This window comes from Saimiri boliviensis, chromosome 18, assembly GCF_048565385.1.
Source record: "Saimiri boliviensis isolate mSaiBol1 chromosome 18, mSaiBol1.pri, whole genome shotgun sequence".
Classification (NCBI taxonomy): domain Eukaryota; kingdom Metazoa; phylum Chordata; class Mammalia; order Primates; family Cebidae; genus Saimiri; species Saimiri boliviensis.
Window position 1 is genome coordinate 4,430,977 of NC_133466.1, and position 24,140 is coordinate 4,455,116.

Sequence of the window (24,140 nt, forward strand, 5' to 3'; positions counted from 1 at the left end):
ATTTATTTATACTTTATCTTATTGCCCAAAAGAGTTCAGGTGGCTTACCATCAAAAATACGTTTAACAGGGAAAAGAAGTTTTAAAAATCAGGTTCAGAGAATCTGTAAAACAGAGGAGAGTTAAGACGAGAGACAAGAGCAGAAAACAAATGTGGTTGTTCCAGTTGAGGCCCAAATTGACCTCCAGGCTCTCTGGTGGCCAGAGTTAGAACACAGCCAGGTGTGTGGCTGTTACAGCTAAAGCTGCCTGATGTCATTATATATTCAAGGTGTCCTTTTTGGATGTTCTGGAAGCTGGGAGTGACTCCGGGGCACGCTCCCTCCTTTCTCGCGCGCACACGCAGGATTAGCGGGGAAGTTTCGGAAGGCTGCCGTTTCCATGCTGCTTGTAACCTGGAGCTTTTTTCCCACCTGTCTTTTCCCAACTTATTGACGTCCCCGGGCAGGTTCAGCCATCATCAGAATAACACCATCACGCTCAAGAGGAGCTTAATTCTCTCGAGCAGACACGGCATCCGGCGCAAGCTCATCAAACAGCTCGGGGAGCACAAGCGGGTGTACCAGTGCAGCATCTGCAGCAAGATATTCCAGAACAGCAGCAACCTGAGCAGGCACGTGCGCTCGCATGGTGAGTCTGCGCAGCCCGGCGGCCGGGGCCCGGGTGGGAGCGCGGCGCGGAATCCCCCGGCCCTGGGCCGTCTCCCACGAGCTGCGCCTCCGGGCCTGCGGCCGGTTGGGGGACAATCATCTCCGCAGCCCCGTCGCATGGAGGGAGCGAGGCGGCGCGTGGAGCGTGTCCGAGGTGGGCATGCGTCTCAGTAAACGCTCGAAGTAGCGAATGAGCTTTCTGTTGGCCGGTTCCTCAGGTGACAAGCTGTTTAAGTGCGAGGAGTGTGCAAAATTATTCAGCCGCAAAGAGAGCCTAAAGCAGCACGTTTCTTACAAGCACAGCAGGAACGAGGTGGGTGGGAACAACCCCAGGGTTCTCTTTCCAGTTGCGTGGGCGACACAGACAACCGACCGCATCTCCACGCTGCAATGCGAAGGAAGAGCCCCTGGAGGGAGGAGAGCGGGCGAGGGCTGTGGGTGACCAGGAGTCCCTGGGCCTGGTCAGATGCCCACGAGTGCAGCGGGAAGTCAGGAGAGTGGGCGCGTCTGGCGTTTGGAGTGGGGCTCCCTGAGTGTGGGATTCCCTTTCTAGGGCAGGTGAGCAGCAGGAGCAAGCATCCTCTGTTCCTGAATGGAGCAGGAGGGTGGTGAAGGGCAGAGTCGTAGCAGACGCAGGGGTGGAGTCGCCCGGGCAGCGCGTGGGGGCTCGGCCTCCGTGGACTCTGCGCTGGGCGGCGTCTCACGGCGTGTCCCTCCGAGCAGGTGGACGGCGAGTACAGGTACCGCTGCGGCACGTGCGAGAAGACCTTCCGCATCGAGAGCGCGCTGGAGTTCCACAACTGCAGGACAGGTGAGGGCGCGTCGGGTCCCCTCAGCCGCGGAGGTGTGGAACTTGAGGCGGAAGCAAAGATTGTTTTCATGAATAGACAGCCTCACTGTTAGCATTTCCCTGTGTTCGTTTTGCTTCAAAGCAGTTGTTATTCTAAAGACACACAGATGGAAACTTTCCAATCAAAAGGGATTGGTTTTCTTCCTGCATTTGTCAGCCGAGCTGCGTCTGGCCCCACCTTGGAGAGCATTGTGTAGCCGGGCCCGTCTGGCTAAGAACGGGGAGCAGCAGGGTCCGATTTGTCCTAGGGCCGAATGGGGAATAGAAGACAGGGTCAGGATGCTGGCTGGAGGCGTGCGAGCGCTGCCTTGCTGCTTGCAGTGTCCTGGCCGCTAGCCCCCCTCCACCCGCGTCTCCGGCGGGCGTCCAGGGTGGAACAGGGCTGCCCCGCAGACATCGTTGTTGTTCTGAGCCTGCTTGTGAGCACCAGTCTCCAAAAATAAAGCGCGTTTTCCTTGTGTGAGGCCTGAAGCTGGGTGTGCCTGGACCAGCCTGTAATGGAGAGGTGGCCTCTGGGCCTGGGGTCGGATCTGAGGCCCCTGAGTTTGCTGCTGGTGCGTAAACAGATGATAGAAATGCAGACACACCAGGAGGAGGCTGCGCTTCTCCACGTGGCCCCAGGACGCCTGTGCTCTGCAGTGATGAGGTGCACCCTCTGGGATGGGGGAGTCAGGCCTTCCCCATTCCCAGTGGTAGGTGGCACTGGAGGCCCAGGCAGTGGGGGTCCCCCGAGGGGCGCAGAGGGATGAGTCACTGTTGCCTTTGTGTCCCCCTCTCTCTAGGACTCATAGCACGCCCTGGAGAGGGGGGGCCTGGCGGCAGTCGGCTTAGAGACCTACCAGGTTAGCCTTCCACGCCCACCCGTCCTTGTCCACCTGCTCTGTGTCTGTCACTTGCATCTGTGTTGTTCTTGTTAAGGTGCTGCCTGCTCCGTGTCGAGAACAAGGCACCCGCAGCCATGGGCTCCCAGTGGCTCTGGCCAGGGCTGCCACATGCGGGCTGTGTGAGAGGTGCTGCCACCCCGCCGCGGCTGCTGTGGTGGGGGCCGGGTGGGGTCTGTGTGTGCTGCTCTGAGGACTCTTCTTTGAAACTAGGGCTTGGTTCTTCCTCCCTGGGGCCTTCTTTTTTGTGGTGGACTGCTCCAAGGGGCAGGTGTGACTCATGTTTTGCCTGAGCTTTAGCGGCTCTCAAGAATCCGCGTCTGGCATGCGGTGGCCTCCAGAAACTTCTGGATGAATTTCCGGTGTGCCGCGCCTCCTGCATTTTAACCTCTCCCATCACAGAAATTCCCAAGAAATTTGGGGCACAGCCCCCTGACAGCTTCCACTAAATGCAGCCCCGGCCAGGCAGGTAAACGTTTGTCTTGTTTGTGAACCTCCCCTTGGGGTCCCTGCGATTCTGCGGGAGTGTAGCAGGCAGGGATGTCAGGTTCCCAAGAGTGATGCCAGCATCTAAGGCACTTGGTGAGGCAGACTCAAGGTTGTGGAAGAGGCGTTGCCTCTTGTTACTTCTTATTTATTTATTTATTTTGAGACGGAGTTTCGCTCTTGTTGCCCAGGCTGTAGTGCAATGGCATGATATCAGCTCACTGCGACCTCCACCTCCTGGGTTCAAGCGATTCTCCTGCCTCAGCCTCCTGAGTAGCTGGGATTACATGAATGCACCACCCTGCCCAGCTAATTTTGTATTTTTAGTAGAGATGGGGTTTCTCCATGTTGGTGAGGTGGGTCTCGAACTCTCGACCTCAGGTGATCCTCCTGCTTCGGCCTCCCAAAGTGCTGGGATTATAGATGTGAGCCACCATGCCTAGCCTCGCCTCTTGTTATTTTTAACTATTTCTCTGGACCCAAATAAAACAGAAAGTACTAGAAGCGGCTATGGTGACAGCTGCTTCCTGTTAGCCAGAGGTGCTGTTAGGCCAGGTGCTGGGCTTTGTGAATGACCTTGAACCCGCAGAGCGGCAGGGACCAGCATCGTACCACCTCTTCTGAGACACTCTAGTTTCAAAGGTTACCCGTTTTAGACTGAAAAGAAAGGATAAAAACCTTGAAATGGAGCTCATTTGCATAATATATGATTTGCATGCTCTTATATTTATTTATAGTATTGAAGTTAAGAGAATGTGTATCTTCCTTAGACCATTAAACCAAGAATTTGCACAATGTGGGGGAAGTTTTAAAATGTTAGTTCTGTGGGTTTTTCTGAGAATCCCTCCACGGGACCTGTCGTGGTGCCTGTCCCTTGTGGTGTGACCAGGTGCTGGTATAACTCATCTTCGTGTGCCTTGTCCTGTCTCTGACCGTAAATACCACGCTGCGGAAATCGCAAAGGCTCACGTCCAGGTCCTCAGGCAAAATGCGGCCCACCAGTCTTCGCCAGTAACCCACTGTCCATCCCCGGGTGCCCTGTGCATCCTCGCTTCATCAGACCCCAGCAGGCAGCTGTTCTCAGTGGCTCATTTATTCACACACAATCCTGGACCTCCACGGCCGCAGGGTTATTGGAGAGAGAAGCATCGTTGGGACCTAGTGCCCATCTGGGTTCCTGAACTGGCAGTGAGTGGGTGGCTGCAGCAGGAAAAGCCACCCTCGGGTTGGCAGAGTTGTCCGGGACTGCTGGGGAGCAGTTTGCAGTAGGTTTTCTTTCCAGGATCAAGAGGGACGTGTCAGGGAGAAAGCTGAACTCTCGGCAGCACCACTGCCTTCCACGGGGCTGCCGAGCCCCAGGGCTAGTGGGGCCACCTGCCCAGGACCAGGGTCCTTTCGGTGCTGTTCGTACCTGCCTGGAAGGGAGGCTCACCTGTGTTGGTTGGTACCTGCCTGGAAAGGAGGCTCACATGTATAATTTAGTACCTGCCTGGGAGGTAGCTCACCTGTGCTGCCCAGTACCTGCCCAGCGGGGAGGCTCATGTGTGCTGTTTGGCACCTTCCTGGTAGAGGGGCTCACCTCTGCTGTTCGGCGCCTGTCTGGGAGGGAGGCTCACCGCAGGGAAGAAGCTCACCTGTGCTGTTGAGCAGGCGTGGGTTGAGGGGGAGTGTAGCGGTTTGATGTAACAGCACTGGAAAGGTGTGGCCTTTCACAAAGCCCCTGGCTGTAGTGGTTCCATTCCTAAGAATTTATGATCAAGAGATTTGACAGAAGAAAAAAATCTACATAACTAAAGATTGCATCACTAAATTATCCACAGCATCAAAAATAGCAAAGTTTGTTGTGAGTAGTGAACTGGATGGAATATGAGACAGCCATTAAAGTGATTGTGAAAATGTCCAGCCCCGTAAACACACACACCACAGACACAGTGTGTGAAGGACACTTCCCAGGCGGTTGTGTGGATGTGGACAGAGCCCAGCAAATCTTAAACCAAAAAGAAACTGAGGGCAGTGCTGTATGGATAATGATTCACTTTATAGAAGGAAGGCGAGCAGCGTGAGGCTGGGACCCCGCACAGCATCTGTCACAGTGCCCTTCTTTTGGCCCAGGTGAGGGTGGCTCTGGGCTGAGGTCATGCTGTGGGTGGGGTGGCATGTGGGTGAGGGAGCCTGGCACAGGGCCACCTCTGCTCTGTTCAAGCCTCGCCTGCCCTGGCAGAGGCCACCTCCCACTGTCCTTCCATGGTTGGAGCTGACAAAGCACCATCCCCTCCCCACCTCTGCATCTTGTCTTCTCCTGGGCCCTAGGAGTGGCTGAGTAGCCGAGCAGATGACCATGATGTCCGTTCCCAGATGGGAAGAGGTGAAGACACCTGACTTTCTGGGGAGGCTGTCTCCTTCCCTCACTCCCCACCTGGGCCGTACATTGCGATCGCCCGAGTGAAGCCAGACACCTGTGGCGGCCCTGGCCAGTGAATCTCAACCTGGTGGGGGTGGGGAGTGGTGGGGGTTTGCGCCAGGGCACGTTGGCACCATGTCTGGAGACACCTTGGTGGAGAGGGGTGCTCCTGGCACCTACTGGGTGGAGGCCTGGTGTCTGCTCAACATCCCACTGTGTGCGGGGCAGCCCGCAACAAAGAAAGATCCGTCCCAATTGCTGAGGCAGGGAACCCCTAGGCAGTGGGACCCTCAGCCACTCGGTGGCAGCTCCTTCGGGCAGCAGAGGGGGAGAGGCGCAGGGCAGCTGGATCGCACAAATGCAGCTTCGGATGCAGGTTTGGGGAACTGTGTATTTGGCACACATTGGCTGAGCCTGGGAGCTGATCCGTGAGGGAGAGCTAGGGGCCCGGAAATGCAGTCTGCTCTGGGCCCCGCTCCTGGATCACCTGGCTGTCATGTACTCCTGTGTTGGCCTCACGGGGGAAAAAAACACAGCTCTGCTAGGTCCTGGGGTCACCCTCAACCGCTGAGGCATCTGATGGATGAGGGAAACGCGAAGGGACCTGGGGTTGAGGCTGCAGGGTGGTGGTGGGGTGGGCAGTTAGGGCCCCTGTGTGCCTGGGCGAGAGTCACTGGGACGGATGACACTGGGGGACTGTCAGCGTCCTGCGTGGAGCAGAAACCACAGTTTGATTGGCTACCGTCCAGGAGGGGCTGGAGATGGGGTCTGGGATGCAGGGATGTGGGTGTTTCTAGAATCTTTGTAGAGTGTGTGTGTGGCTGTGTATTTTTGTGGTGTGTGGGTGTATTTGTGTGGTGTGTGGATGTATTTGGGTGATGTCTATTTTTTGTGGTATGTATGTGTTGAGTGTATGTGTGTGTGTGTGTGTTGAATATGAGGTGTGTGGTGTATTTTTGTGGTGTGTGTGTTAAGTGTATTTGTGCCCTGTGTGATTTGTGTATTCATGTGTGGTGTGCATTTTGTGTGGTGTGTGTATTGTGTATGTGGTATGTGTTCAGTGTGTGTGATGTGTGTATGTGTTCAGTGTGTATTTGTGTGTGCTGTGTGGTATGTGAAAGTATATGTACTTGTGTGTGGTGTATGATTTGTGCGGTGTGCGCTGAGTGTGTTTGTAGGTGTTGTGTGTGTATTTGTGTGTGGGTTGTGTGTTGAATGTGTGGTGTGTGTGTGGTGTATGTGTTGATTTTGGAGCATGTGTGTGTGTTTGGAGGTGGTGTTGAGTGTATTTGTGTGGGGCATGTGTGTGTAGTGTGTGTTAAGTGTGTGGTATGTGTGTGTGGTTTGTGTTGAGTGAATATGTGTATTTGTGTTGGGGGTATGTTGAACGTATGTGTTGTGTGTGTATTTGTGTGGGGTATGTGTTGAATGTGTATTTGTGTGTGGTGTATGTTGAGTATATGTGTATGTGGTGGTGTGTTAAATGTGTGAGTGTAAGTTGTATGATTGTATATTTGTGTGGTGTGTTGAGTGTGTATGTGGTATGTGTTGAGTGTATGTTTATGTGGTGTGTATTGATTGTATTTGTGTGGTGTGTGTGTATTTGGGGTGTATGTATTGAATGTGTATTTGTGTGTGGTGTGTAGTGAGTGTGTATTTGTGTGGTGTGTGATAGTGTATGTGGTGTGTGTTGAATGTGTATGTGGGGTGTGGGTGTATGTTGAGCTAATCTATGTGGTGTGATATGTAGTATGTTGAACGCGTTTGTGGTGTAATTGTGTATTTGTGTGTGGTGTGTTGAGTGTGTATTTGTGTGGTGTATGTTTATTTGGGGTTTGTGTGTGGTATGTTTTGAATGTGTACTTGTGTGTGGTGTGTATTGTGTGTATATTTGTGTGGTATGTGACAGTGTATGTGGTGTATATTGATATTGAATGTGTGTGTGGGGTATGTGTGTGGTATGTATTGAATGTGTATTTGTGTGTGTTATGAATTGAGTGTGTGTGTATTTGTGTGGTGTGTGATAGTGCGTGTGGTATGTGTTGAACATGGGTTGTGTGTGTGGTGCATGTTGAGTGTATCTGTGTGGTATGTGATTATGTGTGTGGGGTATGTTGAATGTGTGTGTATGTGGTGTAATTGTGCATTTGGGGCTTGTGTGTATGGTGTGTTGTGTGTGTATTTGTGTGGTATGTATGTATTTGGGGTGTATGTGTGGTATGTGTTAAACGTGTATTTGTATGTGGTGTGTATTGAGTGTGTGTATTTGTGGTGTGTGATAGTGAATGTGGTGTGTGTTGAATGTGTATGTGGGGTATGTGTGGTGTATGTTGAGTATATTTGTGTGGTACATGATTATATGTATGTGATGCCTTGAATGTGCATGGATGTGTTATAATTCTATATATGTGTGGGGCTTGTGTGTGTGGTGTGTTGAGTGTGTGTGTGGTTTGTGTTGAATGTGTATGTGTATGCTGTGCAATTTTGTATTTGTGTGGGGTGTGTTTATGTGTGGCGTGTTGAGTGTGTGTCTGGTACATGATTGTGTATTTGGGGCATGTGGATGTTTGTGATGTGTGTTGGGTGTGTATTCACATAGTGTGTGATTATGTTTGTGTGGGGTGTTTGTGTTTGTATGCGGTGTGTGTGGAGGATGTGTGTGTATTTGTGTGGCGCGTGTTTGGTGTGTTGAATATTTGCGTGGAGTATGTATGTGATGTATTTTGAATGTGTATTTGTGTGGTGTGTGATTGTGTGTGGGGCATGTGTGTGTATTTAGATGTGGTATTGTGTGTGTATTTGTGTGGGGTGTGTATGTGGTGTGTGTATTTGTATGGGGCGTGTGTGTGATGTATGTGATTGTGTATTTGTGTGGGGCATGTGTGTATGGTGTGTTGAGTGTGTTTGTATTTGTGATTGTGGGGGGGCATGTGTGTGTGTTTAGATGTATTGAGTGTGTATTTGTGTGGGGCATGTGTGTGTGGTGTGTATGTAGTGTGTGTGGTTGTGTATTTGTGTGGGACATGGGTGTGTGTGTGGTGTGAGCGTGTTTGTATTTGTGGTGTGTGGGGGTCATGTTATGTGTTTAGATGTGTTCAGTGAGTGTGTGTGGCGTGTGTGTGTGTATGTGGTGTGTGTGATTGTGTATTTGTGTGGGGCATGAGTGTGTGTGTGTGTGTGGTGTGTTGAGTATGTTTGTATTTGTGTGATGTGTGATTACATTTGTACTGAAGAGGATCTGGGTGAAGGTGGGGGCTATGGGCACGTGGATGCCCGCCCACGGGGAAGGAGTTTGGGAGTGGCCAACGCCAGGGATCCCAGGGGCAGGGACGGCCATGTTGGTCGGGTGGTTGGCAGGCAGGTCATTCTGTCTGTGAGTCGGTCATGCTGGATGGCGGGTGCAGGCCCAGGGGACGCTTTGGACTGGGCGGGTTTCCTGACAGGAACGGAGTCCCCGTCCCAGGCGCTGTGGGACAGGGTGGCCTGGGAGGGAGGTGGCCGGCGTTGCTTGGTGATGAAAGGTGAGCTCCGTGTCTGCTTTTCAAGCACTGAGGTTCCCGTCTCTGCGTCGTGTGTTCCTGGGGTAGACAGCGTGTGACCCGCAGGTGCTGTTTTCTTCCGGGCCACGCGTCCCTGTGACTCTCATGCCCGTCACCTGCGCTTTGTTGACGTTCAGGCCACATGTGCGTGCCAGCGTGAGATGTTATTTTCCTTAAAATCGTTGTGTGTTTGTTTGCTCTCTGGACAGATGACAAGACGTTCCAATGTGAGATGTGTTTCAGATTCTTCTCCACCAACAGCAACCTCTCCAAGCACAAGAAGAAGCACGGCGACAAGAAGTTTGCCTGTGAAGTCTGCAGCAAGATGTTCTACCGCAAGGACGTCATGCTGGACCACCAGCGCCGGCACCTGGAAGGTGAGCGCCGCCCGCACCTGCTGCGGGGAATGGGAGAGGCGCCCTGCAGGGCAGGGTGGGGCGGAGCAGTCAGCAAGGCCTTTAGGGAGCAGCCTGGCACCACCCGCTCCTGTGCCTGGAAATGCCCGCTGTCAGACAGGGTGATCCTCTTCCGGGAACCTGGCTCAGGAGAGCAAGGAGCTGAGACGCAGGTGTCAGACCTGCTATGCGCAAGGAGAAACAGTTGGAAATACCCCAGTGTTCCACACTGGAAGAGAGTTAAGAAAACTCGACTATTCACTGGGTCGAGTGTTCCACTGTCATTACGAATGTTTTTTCAGAGATTCTAGATATTCGATATGACAGAAAGTGGGAAAAACCAGTACAAGAGCAACTAAGAGCAGCAGCCTTTCAAACACCTTTTCATAAAAATTTGGAAAGAAATATTTTATAATTACAAATGAAGCATACTATTGTTGAAAAGAAGATGTGAGACAACAGAGTCCTGCGTAAAGTATAACTCTCCCGGGCGCGGTGGCTCATGCTGGGAATCCCAGCATTTTGAGAGGCAGAGGCTGGAGGATCACTTGAGGCCAGCAGTTCAAGACCAGCCCAGGTAACATAGCGAGGCTCTGCTTCTACAAAAGATTAGCTGGGCATGGTGGCACATATTTGTAGTCCCAGCTACTTGGGAGGCTGAGACAGGAGGATCTCTTGACCCTGGGAGATCGAGGCTGCAGTGAGCTGTGCTTGCACCACTGCGCTCCAGAGCAAGACCCTATCTAAAAAAACATGTATAAGGATAAAAAATGAAGTGTAGCCACGTCCATACAAACAGGCATACACAGATACTTTTGTTCTTTTGTAAAAACAAGGCTGGAATTGCATCCTGTGTACATTTCAGCACTTTCCTTTTTTACTTGACGCTTTTCCTCATGTTGATTCATAAAGACCCAAACATATTTCTTTGTGGTTCCTAGGGTGGCATACTCAGGGCCTCTTGAATCAAACCTGGACTCCACTTAGTGACTGGGTAGTCTTTAGCAAGCTGCTGTGCCTCCGTTTCCTCCCCTGTGCAGGGGAGACAGTAATCAGACCTGACCCCATAGGGTTGCTGTAATGGTTGGACCAGATCCCTCTCTGGAAGCTTTTTGCACAGCACCCTGCACACAGCAAGCGCTCATAAGTGCGGCAGCTGTGGAGGCTGCCAGAAGTCAGCTGTTTCCAGGGACGCGGTGTAGCTGGGTTGCATTTTACAATCTGATGTAACTCAGGTCATCTTCTGTGGGAGTAAGCTCACGTTTTTGTGACTATTTTATGGATTTGTCCCTCATAGCAGAGCTTAGTCCAAGCCGTGCCTCAGACCCCTGTGTCCGTATTGCTGGGAGCCTTTGGGGAACGGTTCATTTGCTCAACGTCCAGCTCGCTGAGCATTTTAAGTCCGGCTCTGCACTTACGCCTGGCCAGGCAGGAACGCTCCCAGAGCGAGTCAGCAGTGTGGAAAGAGACCCTGAGAAGTGGGCTTCTCTATCGGTCCAAACTTACCTGTTTTGCATAAACATTTAAAAGTCTGCCTTGATCCCAGTTTGGAATGATACGCCTCAAAACCGTAAAGATTTTATTACCGGCCTGTTGTTGATCTGATTGATTTAATTTGCAAGAGATGAACTTAGTATCTTTAGATAAAAAATGCCCGCCTATTTCACCATCTGTAAGAATCGTAACTTGGCTTTGAGCCTTTAGAGGAGTAGACACGCCCTCTTCCACAGGAGCCCATCACGGCTCTGCTACTTAAGGAAATGTAGCGCTCGATGCCCCTGTATTTCCAAATGTTTCAGATGCGAGAACTGTGTCCGCAGATGCCACGTACATTGTGGTGTCTCCCTTCCTTCTCTGGGGCTGCTTCAGGAATGGCGGTCAGTGCTGATGCCACACAGCGTGCAAGTGACGTTACTTAGAGCGCCACACTTCCGTCTCCCCCACGGGCAGCCCAGCCCCCCATGCACTGGGCAGGACGCTGGCCGAATTGGAATCTGCCGGACCTTCCCGTGTTCTGTGTGTACTCACTGTCTCGCTGGTGGGGTTGGGAATTTCAGGCGTGCGGCGGGTGAAGCGAGAGGAGCTGGAGGCCGGCGGGGAGCACCTGGTCCGCTACAAGAAGGAGCCCTCCGGGTGCCCGGTGTGCGGCAAGGTAACGCGCGCGGTCCGCGTCGGCAGCTGAGGTGGAAAGCACATCGTTTCCTGTGAGCTGTACTTACAGAGTACAGCAGGGAAGATCTGGGGGGATCGATGGGTGCTCAGGGTGTCTTAAACTGGGGTCCACCCATTTTGCACACTGGTCATTTGGATCTCTTTGGCACTTAAGATGGGTTTCCAGTGAGTGGGCTGAGAAGGAAGGGTTTTTCCTCTGTGCTATGATTTTTCGCCAAACTGCTCCCTGGCTCCCTCTCTCCTGTGTAGCATCGTTGAGACAGTGACCTTGTGGTCAGCACTGGGTCCGCAGGGGGACCCAGTGGCTTCGTTTTGCCTGTCAGCGCTGGTCTCCCCTGTGCAGTGGACGGCTGGCGTTCTGTAAGTTAGAGCGTGGCCGACCCCGTGGCAGGCGCTCCCAGGCACGCTCAGTGGATTTGGCGCAGCCCAAGTGAAGAAAGTGTGGTGTCATCCATGAGGGCACATCCATCCCAGGCCACGCAGTGTGGGCTGTCCTGTCACCGGCTCGGGATTCAGGCACCTGGCCGCATGGCAGAGATGCTGGATCCTAAACATCCAGAAAACACGCTGCCCCTGCCAGGAGAGCCCAGGGCCCACGCCGTGGCACCCACAGCCATCAGGCTGCTGTGGCCCCGTGTTCTGTGCGTGAGAGCCTTGGAGTTGTCCCCCCTTCTTCGTTAGACTCAGCTTTCACTCAGGTGACTGTGAGATGTCATCGGTCGTCGGAGGCCTAGGGACTGTCCTTCACAGGATGCAAAGCTCGTGCTGCAGAGTAAGGGTTCTGAGCGGCTCCCACGCGGGCTCTGGGCCCAGCAGCTCCGGCACGTCACTCAGGCGGCTTTGGGAGCCGCTGAAAGGAGGGTGCCCCGACCACATGCAGTTCCCGTGAGCCCCAGTGCGATGCCCATTCAGGCCCTTTAGCAGCTGGGAGCACAGGTCCCACAGGAGACCAGCTGTGACTGTCCTCAGCGTTCTGCCTTTCAGCAGGCAGCACCATCACCGGAACATTTGACCTTTTAAAGAGAAAACTGAGGTATATGAAACTTCCTGATTTGTTTCAAAACACAGAGGGCCTGAGCAAATGAGAGAGCCAGGGTGGTGTGGCTGGGGGTCCAGGACTGTGGGCTACGGGTTTGGGGGCCAAAGGGTCGGCCTGGGGTCGAGCAGGTGACTTCGAGCACATTTGTGAGCCGGGCCAGCTGTGCACAGGGCAGAGGTGGGCGAAGCCCGTGCCCTTTGTCCTGTGTCCCTGGTCTTTCTCCCCATTGACCTCTGACCCTTGGGGGTTACTGGCCCCAAGTGGCTTCCATGCTGTTGAGATACCACATGTGCGAAGCCACCGGGCTCTGTGCCTGATGTCCAAACACGTGTCTATTCTATGCGGTGTTTATTGACTCCCCACTGAGGCGAGTTCAGGCAGGTAGTGAAATAGCCTGTAGGTTGGGTGACTGAAATCTTTGCCGTTTTTAGTTACTTCTCACCTTCAGCCCAGCCTGCCCTGCAAGGACCACGACAGCTGCAGCTGTTGGCCTCCCCTGCGGCCCGCTCACCTTCCCACCTGTCCGTCACCCCACCTGGCAGCCTGGGGTGGGGCACAGTGCTGTCGGCCCCTGGATCACCTGCACGTCTTGGAAAGAGATGTCGCAGGGAGACGCCAGCATCTTGTCCGCAGTGAATCACTCGTTCCCTTTCATTCATCTCTTACGTTCTCTTCTTGAGAATGTGGGCATCGGGCGAGCTCTAGGAGGTCACGCCCTGGGTTACTTGGCCACTGGGAATGGTCATCCAGATAGAGACCTGCAGAGCTCTGTGGGGTGCTGGGGTTTCTAGGGCCCTAGTGGTGGTCTCAGCCGCCAGCCTTGTCCACTGCCCTGTGCCAGTGGGGCCACATCTGTCACGTGGACTACGGTATTCCCAGTGCCAACCTCAGCTCTGGTCACAGAGGTGACCCCTGGGATGGATATTGGTTGAATGAGCGCACCTCTACACCTGTCATGCTAGGCTGGAAATACCAAGAAATCAGGGACATTGTGAATGTACATGAAACACAGTATCAAAGCCAAGGGGGGACCTTCTTTGGCACCTGCTTTCAGAAGATGGCAGGTATTTCTGTGATGTACTGGTTCCTTGGTAGTCCATCCTAGGGAAGTATTTAAATGAGCTAAAAAAAAAAATGGAGCTGAGCTCTCAGTTATAATAAAGACTAGCAAATGGCCCATTTTCTATTGTAATGTAAGCGCCTGTTTACACAGTTCAGCAAGTGACGCTTACTGTGGCATCAGTGACTATTTGTATCTGTCACACACTGAGGAGCTGTTGAAGCACAAGGCCTGAGCACAGTGCTGTGTTTCTGGGCCAAGCTGTGGTTTCCCCGAAGGAGCCTGATGGAGAGGCCCCTTCCCGTCCCCAGGCCTCCGCCCTCACCATGCGGGTCCTCTGCCCACAGGTGTTCTCCTGCCGGAGCAACATGAACAAGCACCTGCTCACCCACGGCGACAAGAAGTACACGTGTGAGATCTGCGGGCGCAAGTTCTTCCGCGTGGACGTGCTCAGGGATCACATCCACGTCCACTTCAAGGTCTCAATCGCGTGCTGCCCTCACCCAGCCAGGCTCATGGCAGGCCCCGGCCAGTGACCCTCAGTCAGCTCAGGCTTCCGGAGCAGAGTTTTGCAGACCGGGCAGCTCGTGGGCAGACGTGCTGCTCACGGTTCTGGAGGCTGGATGTCCAGGCCTCAGTAGGCTTGGTGTCTGGCGAGGCTCACTTCCTGGTTCCTAGATGGCGCCTTCTCGCTGTGTCCTCACACGGTGGAAGGGCCGGGGGTGTCTTCTATAAGGGCCCAAATCCCATTCTTTTTTTTTGAGACTGAGTCTTGCTCTGTCACCCAGGCTGGACTGCAATGGCCAGATCTCAGCCTATTGTATCCTCCACCTCCTGGGTTCAAGTGATCCTCCCACCTCAGCCTCCCGAGTAGCTGGGATTACAATCACCCGCCATCATGCCTAGCTAATTTTTGTATTTTTATTAGAGACGTGGTTTCATCATGTCGGTCAGGCTGGCCTTGACCTCCTGACCTCAGGTGATCCACCCGCCTTGGCCTCCCAAAGTGCTGGGATTATAGGCGTGAGCCGCCGCACCCGGCCCCAAATCCCATTCTTGAGGACTCCTCGTGACCTAATGGCCTCCAGGAGGCCCTGCTTCCTGGTACCATTTCCTGGTGGGTTAGGATTCAACATGGGAATTTGGGAGGGTGGAAGTATTCAGACCACAGCAGCGTCCTCAGAGAGTTGACAAGTTGGCCACATGTCAGCTCTCCAAATGAATTCCGTGACTGTCGGCCTCACCTCCTCCGGCCCAGATGCCAGGCTTGACGTACAGCTCCCCTGTCGTGGCTGCCTCCCAGCCCGGTCCTGGCATTCGAATCCCTCCCTGCCTTTGAGGCAAGGGAGGAGCGGAGTGGAAGCTCTGGGAGCAGGGAGGATGTGGGGTGTGATGAAGGGTGGGGGGCGCGCTGATCAAGAAGAACTGAAGAAAGAACGGGTGGTATGGGAGGCCCCAGGGAAACAGGCCCAGACCCGAGAGGCGAGAGCCACCACCCACCCACTCGGGGGATGCCCCGGCAGTGTCTGGCCCTGGGATCTGCTGGGCGCGTGTGAGAGGAAGCCACGGGTGGCGTGGAGAGCGAGAGCGGCCCTGGCGTTTAGGTGGGGAGCCGGGGAGGGAGGGACAAGCTGGAATGGGCTGGGGCACACGTGTGGCTCGTTAGGGCGTCATGAACATCAGAGAGGCATTTTCATCTGCCTCTGGGGAAACGATCGCTCGTCCCTGTGCTGGAGGTAACTGAGGGAAGCGTCTGCCGTGCTGTTAGAAACCGGAAGTGGTGGCTGTTTTCCAGGACATCGCGCTGATGGATGACCACCAGAGGGAAGAGTTTATCGGCAAGATCGGGATCTCCTCTGAAGAAAACGACGACAATTCAGACGAGAGCGCAGACTCGGAGCCTCACAAGTACAGCTGTAAGCGGTGCCAGGTACGGGGTCTGCCCCACGGTGCCTGGGGGGTCTGGAAAGGATGTTGGCAGTCGCAGGGCTGCGGGTCCTGGGCAGTAGGCACCTTCGTGCGTCCTGGAAGCAGCCCTCCCTCCGCAAAGGCTCGGGCTGGCGGTCCTGGTGCAGGCTGGGTGCCCATCCATCACGTGTCCGGGAAGGCCAGCCTGTGTCACCTCGGGGATGGTCTGTGTGGGTCTCACTGGCGCTCTCCAGGAACTCCCCTTGTGACCTGGTTCAGGAACACATATGAAGTGTCTGGCCAGTGTGGGGATCGGCCTCCTAGAAGGTGGCTGTGCTGGCTGCAGGCTCTCCGTCTCCCCTCCCCCTCCTCCTCCCTGCTCAGGCTTGAACCCCTCACAAGGCCTCCCCCGTGCATGGAAGGGGCTCACCAAAAAGGAGGGTGGTTGGTTTCTCAGGAGAACGTTGCTCTGAGTTTTGAGCACGAGGCCTTACGGCTTTGGAAAAGGTCCCCATCAAGCCTCTGAGAGTCCCTTCTGCCCTGGCATGAGTCATGGGCTCATGGGGAGTGTCGGTGCCCTGGTTTGTGGACCGTTAGCTAAGAGGACCAGGGACCTCATGCGGATGTCAACAGGGGCCTGTCCGCCCGCCCGCAGCTCACCTTTGGCCGGGGGAAGGAGTACCTGAAGCACATCATGGAGGTGCACAAGGAGAAGGGTTACGGCTGCAGCATCTGCAACCGCCGCTTCGCGCTGAAGGCCACCTACCACGCCCACATGGTCATCCACCGCGAGAACCTGCCCGACCCCAACGTGCAGAAGTGAGGCGTGCTCGGGGGCTCCGGGTTGTGCCAGGAGGGAGGGGCGTGCTTCCTTGCAAAGAGACGCAGGCTTTAACGAGCCATTTGTAGCTCCGAGCAAGTGATGTCCTCTGGGTCCCAGGCCAGGGCTGGGGACAGCAGGGCTGTGCTTCCGCACAGTCTCCTGGCAGCAGCTGGCCACGTTACAGGGAAATAGCGGGTTCCTGGCCTGCCTACAGAATGACCCGAAATGCTGTTTCCTGCAACAATTAGGCTTCATCGATGCCAGGCCTCATTTGACTTACAGCCCATAATCCAGGCTGGCTGCTGAGTGAGCGACTCAGCAGGACCGTCCACGGGTGCTAAGAAAGGCACAGCCGGCCAGCCTCCACCAGACACTTACTCTCCAGCTCTGGCGGCAGCAGCTCGGGTCACGGTGCTGCAGAGCCGCCGCCTCTGACGTGTCTCTCCTCGGCCCGGCACCATGCCATCTTCTCCCTGTGTCCTCACAGGGCCTTCCCTCTGTGCGTGTCTCTGCCCTGGTCTCATCTTCTTATGAGGACACCAGTCAGCTTGGTCAGGGAACCCCCTGATGACCTCGTTCCCGCGTCATCACCTCTGCAAACAGCCCGTCTCCAAACGTAGTCACCTTCTGAAGGGCTGGGGTTAAGATTTCAGTGTAGGAACTGGGGGGTCCCAATCCGGCCCGTGGCAGAGGCTTCGATATTTGCTTCTTTGTTCATCCCTGTGGCCTCAAACGTTTGCGGATGAGGTGCTGGGGAATGTGCTGGGGGTGGTGCTGGGGAAGGTGCTGGGGAAGGTGCCCGGGATGGTGCCGGGGAAGGTGCTGGGGACGGTGCACAGCCCGAGGCTGTGCAGCCATCCTGAGCTCATCTCTGGTTTCAGGTACATCCACCCCTGTGAGATCTGTGGGCGCATCTTCAACAGCATAGGAAACCTAGAGCGCCACAAGCTCATCCACACAGGTGCGTGACTGTCAGGGTGTGGGGGCCCGGCCCTGGTGGGCAGGGGCTGGCAGGGAGGGACGCTGGGGGTCTCCAGTGCTCCACACACAGCTGCCGCACCCGCCTCCCTGCGCCTTCCGCCGTTTCTCCAGCTTTTTGCGTCCTTGTCAGCCCTGCCACTCACAGCCCGGCATCCCCAGCCCCTCACCCCTCCAGGTCCTCAGGGACCTACTTGAGCCAGGGCTCTGCGGGGCCGCTGAAGGGGCAACCCTGCCCGTGTTCCTGTGCTTCCAGCTGCGGGGCAGGCCGAGCCCCTCCCCTCGGTGTGTCCTTTCTGTGGGCACCGCAGGCAGGTAGCAGCTGCTCGGCTCTGAGCGGTGGATGCCTGTGTTCTCAGGTGTGAAGAGCCACGCCTGTGAGCAGTGTGGGAAGTCCTTTGCCAGGAAGGACATGCTGAAGGAGCACATGCGTGTGCACGACAATGTCCGCGAGTACCTGTGCGCCGAGTGTGGGAAAGGTAGGTGCGGGCGCCGGGGCCGCGGGCCGGGCTCAGCTGGCTGCCCGGCCGCAGGGTGCAGGGAGGGGACCAGAGCCAGGACGGGCACATCACACTGACCACAGTGCAAGTGGCATTGCCGGAGTGTGGCTCTGGAAACCCGTAGGCTTCAGTCACTTACTTGAAAGGAAAAGACGAGGCAGGATTTAAAGCGGGAATCTAAAAGAAAAATCAAGTGTCCGGAAGGCAGAAAGATGTGATAAATGTAAAGGCACGAGTCATCATCTTCAAAGTAGGAAAGCCATGCAGGATCTCATTGCCGAAATGATTCTCAAAGCCACCGTGGGCTCCGGCAGCGATGCCAAGCCCTCCGCGTATTCGCCCGCAGGCTGGGATCGGCTGGGGGTGAGAGCACTTCACCACTGCCAAGGACTCTTCATTGTAACAACAGAACATTCGCTAATAACAAGCCTAGTGATAAAATGTCTCAATTAGTAAGCAAAATCAAAAGATAATTCCAGAACATGCTACATTTTTAGCCCATTCCTGTCTTTTTTTTTAAAAAAAAAAACAAAACAAAAAACAACTTCCTAAAAGTTGTGGAACATCAGGCCTTGTCTTGGGCTGTCGCCGTGACCAGCATGAAGACGCAGAAGCTGCGTTACCTCCACTCCCCGGACGAGCCCTGTGAGCACCCGCAGAATGACACTGTGTGTCAAAGCCTGGAGGAACTGCCTGCAGGAGAGGGGCTCTTCCTTTCCGCTCCTTCCTGGCCGTCAGTTCCTCACCTCCGAGGCCAGCACAGGCCTTTGTCCCTCCGCCAGAGTAACTTCGTGCAGGGACATGGGTGGTTTTAATGAAAAAGCAGTGCATTCACTTTGCCAAGTCTTACTTTTTAAACACTACAAACAGGTCTGAAGATGGCGTTGTTACTGTCCCCTCAGACCCTGCTGCTCCTCGTGGAGCCAGTGTCAGTAGCAGTGTCTGCCTGCCTCACTGGGACAGGCTGGCTTCCTCTCCATCCCTGTCTGCCTTAAGCTCCCAGCCCCTTTCACCACCTGCCCCAGCTCCCCTTTCCTCCTCGATGCCCCCAAGAAGTCAGATTTTTAAGACAGTGTGGTGGACCCGGCTGGAGGGGTCCTGAATAGTGTGTCGAGACCGGAGAGCCAGAGGTGGGGCTTATACAGGGCCGGCCCTCTTAGGCAGCCAGAGAGGAGCCACACCTCCGTCCCCCGCAGGTCCCCAAATGCCACCAGGTACCCTGGGAGGCGAGGGATGTGGAAGAAAGCCACATTTTCTAATGTCATAGACGTTTTAGTGTTTGAATCGTATTAATTATTTAGTCGCATGGATTTTAAAGTGAATTCTGAATAGTTAAAATGCTGGCATTAATACATTGGTTGCCAGATTTATTTTACATACTACCAAATTTCGGCGTCGTCATCTTGCCGTCACGTAGCAGTTGCTGGTACAGACAAGCACGTGCTGTGCTCATTCGATTTTCATACTTTGCTGGGTTTTTTAACTTGGAAATGCATCTTGGAGATTTTTTTTTATATCAGAACATGTAAATATTGCCGGATTTTATTTTTCAAACCCTTGACACAATTCCATCATGTGGATTAATATAACCAGACCCTTTATTTATCAAGTTTCTAGTTGTTTTTTTTTTTTTTTTTTTTTTTTTTTTTGAGACGGAGTTTCGCTCTCGTTACCCAGGCTGGAGTGCAATGGCGCGATCTCGGCTCACCGCAACCTCCGTCTCCTGGGTTCAGGCAATTCTCCTGCCTCAGCCTCCTGAGTAGCTGGGATTACAGGCACGCGCCACCACACCCAGCTAGTTTTTTGTATTTTTAGTAGAGACGGGGTTTCACCATGTTGACCAGGATGGTCTCGATCTCTCGACCTCGTGATCCACCCGCCTCAGCCTCCCAAAGTGCTGGGATTACAGGCTTGAGCCACCGCGCCTGGCCTCTAGTTGTTTTTTTAATAGTCATTTATTATTACAGTCTTGCAGGAAACAGTGCTTACTTCACATTTTTTCCGGAAATTCTAGCCCTGACCAGGGACTTAGCCAGTGTCGGGGACCAAGTGGGAGGCTGTTGGAAGTCGTGATGGTCTGTCTCCGGCAGGCAGAGGCCAGGGCCCAGCCCGCAGGTTTTCTGTGTGTGTGGAGGAAAACATCACACAGCAATCATGTCATGGGCCCTGCAATACTCAGGAATGACCCACGAGAACTTAGCGTGGCCAGTGGAAATGCGACACTAGGTGTTGAAAGCTATAAAGAAGGTGTGCCCTGTTCAGGCTTGGAAATGTTAAGTATTTTAAAAAACATCAATTTTCCCCATGGTAATCTGTTGAATCACAATCCCAGGAGAGCGAGCTTTAAAATGCCCTCTGTGTGGCAGTTGTGTTTATTTTGAAACTGTTTGCAGATTTTCTTTGTTAAATGGAAGAAAAAACATCCCAGTCACGAGCGCGGGCGGTGGCAGGGAGGCTGGATCGTGGCGAGGAGCGTTGCTGTCCCTTTCCTTCTGTTTTTTTTTTTTTTTTTTAATTGCATTTTAGGTTTTGGGGTACATGTGAAGAACATGCATCCTTCTGTTTTTATTTTCTGGCTTTTCTATGACTGTGTATTGGTTTTGGAATTTGGAATATGTTCATTTTAGGAGCAGGAAGAGGGAGGTGCTGGGTCTCGGCATGTCGACAACGACCAGCCCTGTTTTGTTTTGTTTTTTAATCAAAAAGATTAAAAGTAACTTTTTCGGGTGAAATCTCTTGGGTCGTTGGTAATAGGGCTGCAGGTGCCGTCCTCACCCGCGGCGGGAGCGCTGTGCCGCGTGCTGGTGGCGAGGCTTCATCTCGGGGCGTTTGCTCCCCCTGCTGGGCAGCCGAGCAGTGTTCTCGCAGAAGGGATGTCGCCTGGCCCAGCCCTTAGATTCTCACAGGAGGTGGTGGACGGTCACCGCTGCATCTGGTCAGGGTGGAATAGGAGGAGAAGCGTTCACCAGCTTATGAAAGAGCTGTTTTCAGGCTCTGTAGTTCTTCCCCAAATGTGGAGGGAACACGGTGGCCTGGGATTGCAGGCTGCCCAGCGCCCTGGGCAGGCACAGCGAAGGTTCCTCCTCGGGGGTGGGGAGGCTGCCTCTGGGCTGGGTCTGCCTGTGCCCTGGTGCGTGTGAGCCTCCCGGGTGGGGGTGCCGAGCTGCCCATGCTCGTGCCCCCTGAAGAGGGCCCTGTAGAGTGCGACCTGCGTCCTCTGGCTCAGCCTCTGTGCCAGGGCCATCCCTCTCTCCACTGGCTGCGCAAGTGAGGCTTTGGAATATTTCACCTGCTTAAGATTAGCTTTTTAAATCAGAGGTAGATGGAAAGCCACTGCTGAAGCCATCTAGCGTCCGAACCCTAATTACCACTCATATTGTCAAGGTCATACCTATATTAATGTATCTCTCGCCTAATTCTCCTGCTGGGTTGCCATGGGCACGCTGGGAAGTTTACCCAGACCCCGAGCTGCTCATGTGTGGTTGGGGCTGGGCCAGGCCCTGGCAGGGGTGAATGCACCTGATGTCACAGTCAGTCCCTCCTGGCCTCTGGCATAGTCACTTCCCAGGTCTCACCACTGGTGGACCGGGATCCTCAGGGGCTGGCCCAGGTCCTCACTAGTACTGTGTGGGCCGATGCCTGTGCCTGCCCCAGGGTCTCAGCGTGGGCCCGGTGGGCTGCATGGGGGTGTGGCGCCTCTGATCCGCTCTGTCCTTGAAGGCATGAAGACCAAGCACGCACTGCGCCACCACATGAAGCTGCACAAGGGCATCAAGGAGTACGAGTGCAAGGACTGCCACCGTAGGTTCGCGCAGAAGGTCAACATGCTCAAGCACTGCAAGCGGCACACGGGTGAGTCCAGGGCCGGCGGCACAGGGGTGAGTCCAGGGCCGGCGGCGCAGGGGTGAGTCCAGGGCCGGCAGTGCACGGGTGAGTCCAGGGCAGGCGGTGCACGGGTGAGTCCAGGGCCGGTGGCGCAGGGGTGAGTCCAGGGCCGGCGGCGCACAGGTGAGTCCAGGGCCGGCCGCGGCGCCCGTGGTGCAGGGGAGCCAGGGGGGCCGCGGGAGGAGAGAGATCCGCCTCAAGACGGTCCCTCCTTGTGACTCCCAGTGAGTGCCGGCTTCTCCAAGGGAGCTTGCCTGGAGCCGTGGTGAGCAGCTGTGTGTCTCCAAAGGCCCCCCTTTCACAGGGGCCCTGTCACCTGCAGCGTGTGCCACACAGCTCACGGCGGGTATTTGGGAGATGGGTCAGTCCTTAAATGGTCCTCCTATTCAGCCGTTTCCCCCGCAGGAATGTGCATAAGAAACAGCAACCAGACAAGGGCCAGGGATGCTCGCAAGGCTGCTTGTCATCTGCGTGTGCTAGGGCAGGCGCCGGGAGGTCAGAGGTGGCCTCGGGAGGGCGATGGCTAAGCCCTGGTACACCCAGGAAAGAGCAGGATTTCTGCTCGGTTGATGATGCGTGTTACGCTGATGTGCACAGAAAGGAGTCAGTGACACAACAGGTCACAGAGCAGCCTGCGCAGCCGCTAACACCGTCCAGCTTATGAAGGTCTTCTGTATGGGCGAGTGTGTGTGCTTGCGGAGAGAGGATTGAGACATCAGAGTTGAGAGAAGGTTGTCCCTGGGTGATGGAACCTGTCTGAGTGTGAAGTTCCCTGGAGTGAGCCTGCTCGGGGCTCCCCAGGGCACTCACCTGCATGCTGGGTCCTTTCCTCATCCAGCCCACCTCCCCTGCCCACCTCACCTCACCCCTCCTCGCCTGCCTACCTCGCCCGCCCTCCTCTCCTGCCGTCCCCACCTGCCCGTCCTCACGTCACCCCTCCTCGCCTGCCCACCTTGCCTGCCCTCACCTGCCCAGCTGCCTCCCCCGCTCCCCAGAGTGGTGCTGGTTGCTACACCAGTGTGCTTTGGGTTGGCCGGGCATGCGGATCTCCTCTGCCCCTGGATTGCCAGAAGTGTGCCATCCTTCCCTTTCCTGGGACATCTCTATCCAGTATATGCTTTACCTTTTTGGGGACACACTTGCCCCTCAAGACTGGGCCTCATGTCCTTATCTGGGTTCTCAGAACACCCCACACTCTGCCTGCTGCCCACCAATTCATTGGGCTGTGGTGGCCTCCGTCCCATGCTCCACAGTGAGCCCTCAGGACTGAGTTAAGTGTGCCTTTAAAAATAACTTGCCTTGGGCCGGGCGCGGTGCCTCACGTCTGTCATCCCAGCACTTTGAGAGGCCAAGGCAGGCAGATAACGAGGTCAGGAGTTTGAGACCAGTCTGACCAACATGGTGAAACCCTATCTCTACTAAAAATAAAAAAAAATTAGCTGGGCGTGGCAGTGCATGCCTGTAATCCCAGGTACTCAGGAGCCTGAGGCAGGAGAATCACTTGAACCCGGGAGGCGGAGGTTGCAGTGAGCCGGGATCGCGCCACTGCACTCCAGCCTGGGCGACAGAATGAGACTCCGTCTCAAAAAAATAACAACAAAAAAAAAGTACTTGCCTTGTTCCCATATTGGGGGAAACCTTTGTTTAAAAGACATTCACAGGGTCCACCTCCCCATCAGTTTTTGGGGTAAAATAGACCATGGACTTGATTCTTGCTCGCCCTGTTGAGGCATGCAGCGTCATTGCCCCGGCCCCCCTGCGTCCCCAGACATGGGCTGACGTGAGCACTCGCACCAGGTCCACCTCCAGCCTCCTCCCTGCCTCCCTCCTGTGGACTGCATACATAATTAGGTGCCACATGTTTCCCTGTGCTGTGGGGAGCGCATGTCCTGTGCTGCCGGGTGGGGTGCTGGCCGCCGTCAGAGCGAGGTGTCTGGCCCGGTGAAACACACGCTCCCTGGTTCTCCCCCGGCGATCATCCCTGCAGTGGCCGTTCCCAGGGCCGTGGTCCGCTGCTTGCCGTGTCTTTCCGAGCATTTGGGGCATCTTTTGTTGTGGTCCTTGAGCTTTAAGGAAGGTTCTCTAAACTTTCCTCACGTGGCTGTCTGTTGGGAACACTCAGTCTTGGATGACCTGAATCATCTGAGAGGCTTCGTCTAAAGACCAGGTTTGGATTTTCTTTCCCAGACTCTCTCAATAGGAGTCACTAAGGCTGGGCCTTTTCATCTTCACACTGTCAAATTCCGCAGACTGTCCTGGGAGATGCAGCCTCCTCATCCAGAAAAGAACGTTTTAACAGGATGATCTGTGCGCCTCCCCGTCACCGCTCTGATTAAACCTGTTTCCAGCTCAAGGCCACCTGCCGTGTACCCCCTGACCCTGGGAATGTCGGGATGGTGTCATCGGGGAACTGGTTATTTTGTTTGTTCACTTCGTGGAAATTTGTTGAGCCATACACTCACTTATAATTTTTCTGTGAGTTTGATGTCAATCAAAAGTTTCCTTAAAACAAGGAACAAACCAGTGCCGCTTCCTAGTCTTGCCCCTGGACCCAGGGAGGGACCCTCCCTGCTC

The 24,140-nt window shown here is 54.7% G+C and overlaps 1 protein-coding gene across 9 annotated transcripts in view; it reads left to right on the forward strand.

The window, feature by feature from the left end:
• Nucleotides 1-24,140, forward strand: part of PRDM15 (PR/SET domain 15) — a 79,099-nt gene that overhangs the window by 42,812 nt on the left and 12,147 nt on the right. For 6 of the 9 annotated variants that reach the window (XM_039480551.2, XM_074389233.1, XM_039480553.2 and 3 more), the window contains 12 exons: nucleotides 448-629; nucleotides 868-962; nucleotides 1,373-1,460; nucleotides 2,282-2,341; nucleotides 9,016-9,183; nucleotides 11,259-11,353; nucleotides 13,820-13,951; nucleotides 15,268-15,402; nucleotides 16,036-16,199; nucleotides 17,085-17,164; nucleotides 17,541-17,660; nucleotides 21,402-21,533. In XM_039480551.2, the coding sequence (XP_039336485.2) occupies nucleotides 448-629; nucleotides 868-962; nucleotides 1,373-1,460; nucleotides 2,282-2,341; nucleotides 9,016-9,183; nucleotides 11,259-11,353; nucleotides 13,820-13,951; nucleotides 15,268-15,402; nucleotides 16,036-16,199; nucleotides 17,085-17,164; nucleotides 17,541-17,660; nucleotides 21,402-21,533 (1,451 nt within the window). The remainder of the gene's footprint in view (nucleotides 1-447; nucleotides 630-867; nucleotides 963-1,372; nucleotides 1,461-2,281; nucleotides 2,342-9,015; nucleotides 9,184-11,258; nucleotides 11,354-13,819; nucleotides 13,952-15,267; nucleotides 15,403-16,035; nucleotides 16,200-17,084; nucleotides 17,165-17,540; nucleotides 17,661-21,401; nucleotides 21,534-24,140) is intronic. The other 3 variants (XM_039480552.2, XM_039480554.2, XM_074389237.1) reach the window with 1 other exon arrangement.